Genomic DNA, 8,957 nt, shown 5'->3' with positions numbered 1-8,957 from the left:
TATATATATATATAGACACGTGCTGACACACCTTTGGTGCAAAGCGGAACTACTAAGCTGAAATTACTTTATAGCTGTCTGGATATTCACACTCAATCAACACCTTTACAATGTGTCAACCAATCAGCAGTGATAGTTGGCTTTGTGGAAATGATAATGTATATCAGATCAGTAAGGTTTTGCACTCTGATGCAGAAGGTCTGCACACATGTAGACATAAACAATCAATCAGTGATTGGCAAGCGCTCACAGTGAGGTACTTCCAATTATGTTGCATCTTGAGGCATCTATATAATCAAATAAGTGTTTATCCATGATGGTGGATGTCATTAAAATGCCTTCTGTCTGCATCTCTCGCTCAAAACGCACACATACGCAGCCTATATAAGAAATATACAGTCACTCAATCCCATCTCTCTCTCTCTCTCTCTGCATTCTCCACGTTCTCTTTCAAGTGTTCTCAAAGCTGCCTTGAATCCCTAATGATGGAAAGAAAATGAAAAATCTGGATGGTAGGGAAATGAATGTATGTTAATCATTGCTCATTTCAAATGAGAACCTCCATAGCTCATGAAGATATAATTTCCAAATGGTATTTATGTATTGATAGACAGACATACATAGAAAGACAGACAGACAGACACAGATAGATAGATAGATAGATAGATAGATAGATAGATAGATAGATAGATAGATAGAAAATTGGTAGATAGCTAGAAAAGCATCATAATGTAACATAATGTCATATATTTGTGATTTTTTGACAAGTGTTCCAGAAGCAGCAGACTGAATACCGCCACAGAGCTCCTTTTTGGCAGCAAGCTGAGTTCCCAAATTCTACCCTGGTATCCAATCCAGTGACCTCATGGGACATTACCTACTGTGAGATGCTAAAAGACTGGTCATAGTCAGACCACACAGCTGGGTAAACACACACACACACACACACACACAGACAGAGCGCCTAATTTGCTCAACTCAGCCAAAGCAATCACCCCAAGGCACTCATCTTTCACTCCAGAAATACCGTGGACTTAATAATAACACTTATTTTTATCATGTTTTATTTATTTATTTTATGCTTTATTGCATTGTCAAATAAATCCAGTGGCTTTATGATATTGCGTCCACCCTCCACCTCAACACATTTCTCATTTCCACTGCTCAGATCAGGGAACTTCAGTTGGTACGGCACAACACTGCCACTTATCGGGAGCATTCAGTATGGCAGTCTGTGATTGGTCAGTACTTAAAAGTCCTTCAAACAAACTTGTATTTGACTGTTTGGATTTGTGTATTGCGTATAAATATGTAGGTGATTTTCAGGCTGCTTAATGTAAACATACTTGAGATGAAGAAGGTATTCTTTATCAGATTGTGTGCATATTATTTTTATCATCTTTCAGGGTCTTGCTGCGTGACCATTGATCTGTTAATTAACACACGGATGTGAAGGCCTCTGTATTGACGGTTTGTGCTGGGTAATGAGAATACCTGCGGGACATCTAAATCAATGGAAGTCACGAGGGTCAATGCCAAGCAGTTGTTTACAGGCATCCTGTAAACAGTTGTGGATGTCCAAATTTTTCTGGAGGAGAAGGTAACGCCAAACATATAACTAATGATTTTCTTGATTTATATTGGGCTCAGTTCCTCTTCACAAATTCTCTTAAATTACATTTTAAATAAATATTGCAATTAACTATTAATTCTGTTTTGTTCAAAAACATTGAACCACGAAGTATACTATAACTAACACAATAGGATTTGTGGATAAAGATAAATGTTGTGTTAATGATGGGATATTAATGGAATTATATTAAACATCTTTATTTTAAACTAATGCAATCAATGTTTCAAAAATCCACAGTTACTTGAATTTCATTTGTTCACAATTTTATTTAGCTAGATTTCATTCCATAAGTTTGGTTTCTGAAACTTGTTCATCTTTTGTTTAATGTTATAAGGAAACATTCATTTTAGGGCCTTGTTACACAAATTTTTGTAAATTGTTCATAATACATTCTTAAGTAAATTGTCGTATTCAGTTTAATAATTTGCATGCAAGTAGATTTATGCACGATTTACACAGAAAATGCCTTGTTTCATGAATTAAGTGTGATGTTTTGACATTGACTGTTAGCTTAGGTTACAGTTGGAAAACACATTTCATGTACTATTAAATCTACTAGTAAATATTCTGGACATTTAATACATGAAAAACATGAGTTTTCATGCCTCTAATAACATATGGGACAGTTGTAAACATCATATTATATATTTTCAAAAGAATAATTCCCTTTGGTGGGTCTTTTTAAAGCACAGTATGATTTGTCTCAGGCCCCAGAACAATCCGACGTAAGTCAATAGCAGCCTAATAAAAAAAAAAAACATTTCGCAATCAGCCTAGAATTGAAATGGCAAAAGTACAACACTTGGTCTGCATTTCACTCGATGAGATTTATGATGGGGAGGTCTTGGAGAAAAAAAAATGGCTAGACAAAATAATAGAAACATGTTTTGTAATAAATTATGAACTAGTTTTGAGTCTAGCAAAATAAGCCAAACAAACTGTCGTACAAGCTGCATGTACATTCTTTCCAAACAAATCAGCAATCCTAATATGATATGATAAAGAACAAAGCAAACTTTAAGAGAAGGAATGTATTGTGACTTATTAAACTACGAAAACTGAACTTGTTTTATTACATTCAACTCATTCGTCTTCGTGGTGTTCGAAAAACTCATGGCAACAGATGGTAACCATGGTGATGAAGGTCATGAACTCCTGAAAATCACACTCCGAGTCACCATCGGTGTCCAAGCTTTCCATCAAACTGTCCATTGTTGCTTGATCTTTCACATGCTGAGCGAGATAAAAAGAAAAACTTAAGAAATAGTAAAATAGCTAATTCGCTTCGCATTAAAAATATTTATTTGTAAATTTTTGACACAAAATCTAAATTCTGACATAAAGCCTTGACTGTAAATCAACCATTCTTTAAGTTTCAAGACAAAGTGTAGTGTAAAAAAAAAAAAAAGTTTGAAGTTTAATTTCCTCGGTAATTAAAATGGATAAAAATTGATAATTCACGTCAAAATATTTAATCATAAATTTTTGACACAAAAACTTAGTTCTGACATAACGCTTTGATTGTAAATCAAACATTCTTTAAATTTCAAGACAAATTGTAGAGTAAAAAAAAAGTTTGAAGTTGAATTACTTCTGTGAGAGTCGGGAAAGAAAAAGCTTAAATATGAAAATAGCTAACTCGCTTAGCATTAAAAATATTTAATCAAATTTTTGACACAAAAACTCAATTCTGGCATAACGCCTTGATTGAAAATCAAACATTCTTTAAATTTCAAGACAAATTGTAGAGTAAAAAAAAAGTTTGAAGTTTAATTACTTCTGTGAGAGTTGGAAAAGAAAAAGCTTAAATATGAAAAGAGCGAATTCGCTCACCATTAAAAATATTTTTAACCAAATTTTTGACCCAAAAACTCAATTCTGACACAAAGCCTTAATTGAAAATCAACATTCTTTAAATTTCAATCCAAAGTGTATTTTAATTAAAGTTTAATTAAAGTTTGAAGATTAATTACCTCGGTAAGAGTCGGAAATTCATTTGTGAGCAACTCCTTGAGTTCGGTCTTTTTTAATTTGTACTTGTCGCCTTCTTTGGATGAGTATTTGTGGAAGACCTCAATGATGGTTCCCAGGCAGTTCTCTAAGTCTGACATCTTAATGTAGTGCAGCGTTCGACGTTTTCTGGAATAATTACAATAAGCACTAAAAATGTGAAAATGTTTGAAAGCAATTTCAAGCTGTTTAACTTTTCCCTCAAATGACTGTAAAAGTTTAAGTGTTGAAGCAATTTTATGGACCATTAACTTACTTTCTGTCTTTTGCAAACACATTTCTAGTCATTATGTAGTTAGTTTTGCAATTTCATCTGCAGTTCGGAATGCTTGGAGCAAAATAAGCTGTAAAACATTGCAATGATAAAAACTTACTAGACTTACCAGCAGAGAGTTTGTCAGAATGAGGCAATTCAGAGCAGAGTGAGATGGGAGTCCATTTATAGGTCTGAAACGGAGGGGCCTGTAGCTTGGAGATTCTGACCTGTCAATCACCAGAACTGACCAATGAGCTTCTGACCTTGTTCTCACTCCACTACACACATTCAGAGTGAGATACAAAGAGATGAAGATGAACACACACACACTCACTGAACCACTCACACACACACTCACACACACACAAACACACACAAACACACACACACACACACACACACACACACACAGAATAACATTTGTGTGGCCAAATTTGATAAATAAGCTGTAAAAATACTATTATACAAAATAATGCCTTTGCCAACTTTCAAAGTACTTTGTTTACATGTAAAATTTGTAGCAAAATTAAACTGGGTTAGGTTTTTTGTTTGTTTGTTTTTGTTAAATCTGGTAAATTTTTGTTGTCACTGGGTTTACGAAACTTGATACCTAGTATGTTTATTGTTTGTACCTGTCTTTTTTTATTTTTCTTTGTAACTGCATTGTCCTGTCAGTCTTTTTCCAAGGAATCAAAGACAGTCTCCCGTTTCTATACATTGGTCATCTCGTCCTCTTGTTGTAGGCAATAAGGATATGTTCACCACTTTTTTCCATTCTGTTTTCCTTTTGATCTTTCTTGGAAGTTCTGTTGCCCATATTAAGCGCACACAAGTGTTTTGTTGTCAGGCATCTCGGAGAACGACAATAGTGTGTTTGAGAGGAAGTGAGTGGTGTGGCATGTTAATCAGCCGATCCTTTTCTGTTATAGAATTGGCCAGACGTGTGTCCTAAACACCACTGGACTATTAAACAGCTTTGACACAACGAGACAAACACACACACACACACACACAATGCATTAACGCAATCTGTAGATTACATTTTCAAGAAACTTTAACCTAATAAGTTTTCAAAAGTATATTTTTTTTCCGAATTTTTGTTTGTTGTTACAGATATTTGTTACCATAAGCAAGGTTTTGTCTGTTTGAATAATAATAATAATAATAATAATAATAATAATTTGCCATTTAAATGTATTATTCTTATTCTAATTTAACAACAACTGTAACTACAGACACAGATAGATAGATAGATAGATAGATAGATAGATAGATAGATAGATAGATAGATAGAAAATTGGTAGATAGCTAGAAAAGCATCATAATGTAACATAATGTCATATATTTGTGATTTTTTGACAAGTGTTCCAGAAGCAGCAGACTGAATACCGCCACAGAGCTCCTTTTTGGCAGCAAGCTGAGTTCCCAAATTCTACCCTGGTATCCAATCCAGTGACCTCATGGGACATTACCTACTGTGAGATGCTAAAAGACTGGTCATAGTCAGACCACACAGCTGGGTAAACACACACACACACACACACACACAGACAGAGCGCCTAATTTGCTCAGCTCAGCCAAAGCAATCACCCCAAGGCACTCATCTTTCACTCCAGAAATACCGTGGACTTAATAATAACACTTATTTTTATCATGTTTTATTTATTTATTTTATGCTTTATTGCATTGTCAAATAAATCCAGTGGCTTTATGATATTGCGTCCACCCTCCACCTCAACACATTTCTCATTTCCACTGCTCAGATCAGGGAACTTCAGTTGGTACGGCACAACACTGCCACTTATCGGGAGCATTCAGTATGGCAGTCTGTGATTGGTCAGTACTTAAAAGTCCTTCAAACAAACTTGTATTTGACTGTTTGGATTTGTGTATTGCGTATAAATATGTAGGTGATTTTCAGGCTGCTTAATGTAAACATACTTGAGATGAAGAAGGTATTCTTTATCAGATTGTGTGCATATTATTTTTATCATCTTTCAGGGTCTTGCTGCGTGACCATTGATCTGTTAATTAACACACGGATGTGAAGGCCTCTGTATTGACGGTTTGTGCTGGGTAATGAGAATACCTGCGGGACATCTAAATCAATGGAAGTCACGAGGGTCAATGCCAAGCAGTTGTTTACAGGCATCCTGTAAACAGTTGTGGATGTCCAAATTTTTCTGGAGGAGAAGGTAACGCCAAACATATAACTAATGATTTTCTTGATTTATATTGGGCTCAGTTCCTCTTCACAAATTCTCTTAAATTACATTTTAAATAAATATTGCAATTAACTATTAATTCTGTTTTGTTCAAAAACATTGAACCACGAAGTATACTATAACTAACACAATAGGATTTGTGGATAAAGATAAATGTTGTGTTAATGATGGGATATTAATGGAATTATATTAAACATCTTTATTTTAAACTAATGCAATCAATGTTTCAAAAATCCACAGTTACTTGAATTTCATTTGTTCACAATTTTATTTAGCTAGATTTCATTCCATAAGTTTGGTTTCTGAAACTTGTTCATCTTTTGTTTAATGTTATAAGGAAACATTCATTTTAGGGCCTTGTTACACAAATTTTTGTAAATTGTTCATAATACATTCTTAAGTAAATTGTCGTATTCAGTTTAATAATTTGCATGCAAGTAGATTTATGCACGATTTACACAGAAAATGCCTTGTTTCATGAATTAAGTGTGATGTTTTGACATTGACTGTTAGCTTAGGTTACAGTTGGAAAACACATTTCATGTACTATTAAATCTACTAGTAAATATTCTGGACATTTAATACATGAAAAACATGAGTTTTCATGCCTCTAATAACATATGGGACAGTTGTAAACATCATATTATATATTTTCAAAAGAATAATTCCCTTTGGTGGGTCTTTTTAAAGCACAGTATGATTTGTCTCAGGCCCCAGAACAATCCGACGTAAGTCAATAGCAGCCTAATAAAAAAAAAAAACATTTCGCAATCAGCCTAGAATTGAAATGGCAAAAGTACAACACTTGGTCTGCATTTCACTCGATGAGATTTATGATGGGGAGGTCTTGGAGAAAAAAAAATGGCTAGACAAAATAATAGAAACATGTTTTGTAATAAATTATGAACTAGTTTTGAGTCTAGCAAAATAAGCCAAACAAACTGTCGTACAAGCTGCATGTACATTCTTTCCAAACAAATCAGCAATCCTAATATGATATGATAAAGAACAAAGCAAACTTTAAGAGAAGGAATGTATTGTGACTTATTAAACTACGAAAACTGAACTTGTTTTATTACATTCAACTCATTCGTCTTCGTGGTGTTCGAAAAACTCATGGCAACAGATGGTAACCATGGTGATGAAGGTCATGAACTCCTGAAAATCACACTCCGAGTCACCATCGGTGTCCAAGCTTTCCATCAAACTGTCCATTGTTGCTTGATCTTTCACATGCTGAGCGAGATAAAAAGAAAAACTTAAGAAATAGTAAAATAGCTAATTCGCTTCGCATTAAAAATATTTATTTGTAAATTTTTGACACAAAATCTAAATTCTGACATAAAGCCTTGACTGTAAATCAACCATTCTTTAAGTTTCAAGACAAAGTGTAGTGTAAAAAAAAAAAAAAGTTTGAAGTTTAATTTCCTCGGTAATTAAAATGGATAAAAATTGATAATTCACGTCAAAATATTTAATCATAAATTTTTGACACAAAAACTTAGTTCTGACATAACGCTTTGATTGTAAATCAAACATTCTTTAAATTTCAAGACAAATTGTAGAGTAAAAAAAAAGTTTGAAGTTTAATTACTTCTGTGAGAGTTGGAAAAGAAAAAGCTTAAATATGAAAAGAGCGAATTCGCTCACCATTAAAAATATTTTTAACCAAATTTTTGACCCAAAAACTCAATTCTGACACAAAGCCTTAATTGAAAATCAACATTCTTTAAATTTCAATCCAAAGTGTATTTTAATTAAAGTTTAATTAAAGTTTGAAGATTAATTACCTCGGTAAGAGTCGGAAATTCATTTGTGAGCAACTCCTTGAGTTCGGTCTTTTTTAATTTGTACTTGTCGCCTTCTTTGGATGAGTATTTGTGGAAGACCTCAATGATGGTTCCCAGGCAGTTCTCTAAGTCTGACATCTTAATGTAGTGCAGCGTTCGACGTTTTCTGGAATAATTACAATAAGCACTAAAAATGTGAAAATGTTTGAAAGCAATTTCAAGCTGTTTAACTTTTCCCTCAAATGACTGTAAAAGTTTAAGTGTTGAAGCAATTTTATGGACCATTAACTTACTTTCTGTCTTTTGCAAACACATTTCTAGTCATTATGTAGTTAGTTTTGCAATTTCATCTGCAGTTCGGAATGCTTGGAGCAAAATAAGCTGTAAAACATTGCAATGATAAAAACTTACTACACTTACCAGCAGAGAGTTTGTTCGAATGAGGCGATTCAGAGCAGAGTGAGATGGGAGTCCATTTATAGGTCTGAAACGGAGGGGCCTGTAGCTTGGAGATTCTGACCTGTCAATCACCAGAACTGACCAATGAGCTTCTGACCTTGTTCTCACTCCACTACACACATTCAGAGTGAGATACAAAGAGATGAAGATGAACACACACACACTCACTGAACCACTCACACACACACTCACACACACACAAACACACACAAACACACACACACACACACACACACACACACACAGAATAACATTTGTGTGGCCAAATTTGATAAATAAGCTGTAAAAATACTATTATACAAAATAATGCCTTTGCCAACTTTCAAAGTACTTTGTTTACATGTAAAATTTGTAGCAAAATTAAACTGGGTTAGGTTTTTTGTTTGTTTGTTTTTGTTAAATCTGGTAAATTTTTGTTGTCACTGGGTTTACGAAACTTGATACCTAGTATGTTTATTGTTTGTACCTGTCTTTTTTTATTTTTCTTTGTAACTGCATTGTCCTGTCAGTCTTTTTCCAAGGAATCAAAGACAGTCTCCCGTTTCTATACATTGGTCATCTCGTCCTCTTGTTGTAGGCAATAA

At 34.0% G+C, this 8,957-nt stretch overlaps 2 protein-coding genes across 3 annotated transcripts; both read right to left on the bottom strand.

Moving 5' to 3' along the window:
* Positions 1–2,343: 2,343 nt before the first annotated feature.
* LOC107687866 (protein S100-B-like) lies at positions 2,344–4,095 on the bottom strand. 2 transcript variants are annotated; one of them, XM_016485341.1, is made up of 3 exons: positions 4,027–4,095; positions 3,607–3,772; positions 2,344–2,866 (listed from the first exon to the last, which is right to left on the bottom strand). In XM_016485341.1, the coding sequence occupies exons 2-3, from the start codon at positions 3,742–3,744 to the stop codon at positions 2,717–2,719; spliced, it is 288 nt and encodes a 95-aa protein (XP_016340827.1). In that variant the 5' UTR covers positions 3,745–3,772; positions 4,027–4,095; the 3' UTR covers positions 2,344–2,716. The 2 variants fall into 2 exon arrangements, with proteins under 2 accessions (XP_016340827.1, XP_016340828.1); XM_016485342.1 differs by having other exon boundaries at positions 4,018–4,046.
* Positions 4,096–6,837: 2,742 nt separating this feature from the next.
* Positions 6,838–8,385, bottom strand: LOC107687865 (protein S100-B-like). Its single transcript, XM_016485340.1, has 3 exons — positions 8,335–8,385; positions 7,915–8,080; positions 6,838–7,360 (listed from the first exon to the last, which is right to left on the bottom strand). The coding sequence occupies exons 2-3, from the start codon at positions 8,050–8,052 to the stop codon at positions 7,211–7,213; spliced, it is 288 nt and encodes a 95-aa protein (XP_016340826.1). The 5' UTR covers positions 8,053–8,080; positions 8,335–8,385; the 3' UTR covers positions 6,838–7,210.
* Between the last annotated feature and the right edge of the window lie 572 nt (positions 8,386–8,957).

Source organism: Sinocyclocheilus anshuiensis, unplaced genomic scaffold (genome assembly GCF_001515605.1).
Source record: "Sinocyclocheilus anshuiensis isolate Anshui unplaced genomic scaffold, SAMN03320099.WGS_v1.1 scaffold273, whole genome shotgun sequence".
Lineage (NCBI taxonomy): Eukaryota > Metazoa > Chordata > Actinopteri > Cypriniformes > Cyprinidae > Sinocyclocheilus > Sinocyclocheilus anshuiensis.
The sequence above is the reverse complement of the archived record's forward strand: the minus strand, read 5'-3'. Positions and strand labels throughout refer to the sequence as shown.

What these genes read in the sequence shown, in the direction of transcription:
- LOC107687865 (XM_016485340.1), bottom strand. Translation starts at nt 8,052, where the DNA reads ATGTCAGACTTAGAGAACTGCCTGGGAACCATCATTGAGGTCTTCCAC. An exon ending in AATTTCCGACTCTTACCGAG is followed by an intron (nt 7,361 to 7,914) that starts GTAATTAATCTT and finishes TATCTCGCTCAG; the next exon opens with CATGTGAAAGATCAAGCAAC.
- LOC107687866 (XM_016485341.1), bottom strand. Translation starts at nt 3,744, where the DNA reads ATGTCAGACTTAGAGAACTGCCTGGGAACCATCATTGAGGTCTTCCAC. An exon ending in AATTTCCGACTCTTACCGAG is followed by an intron (nt 2,867 to 3,606) that starts GTAATTAATCTT and finishes TATCTCGCTCAG; the next exon opens with CATGTGAAAGATCAAGCAAC.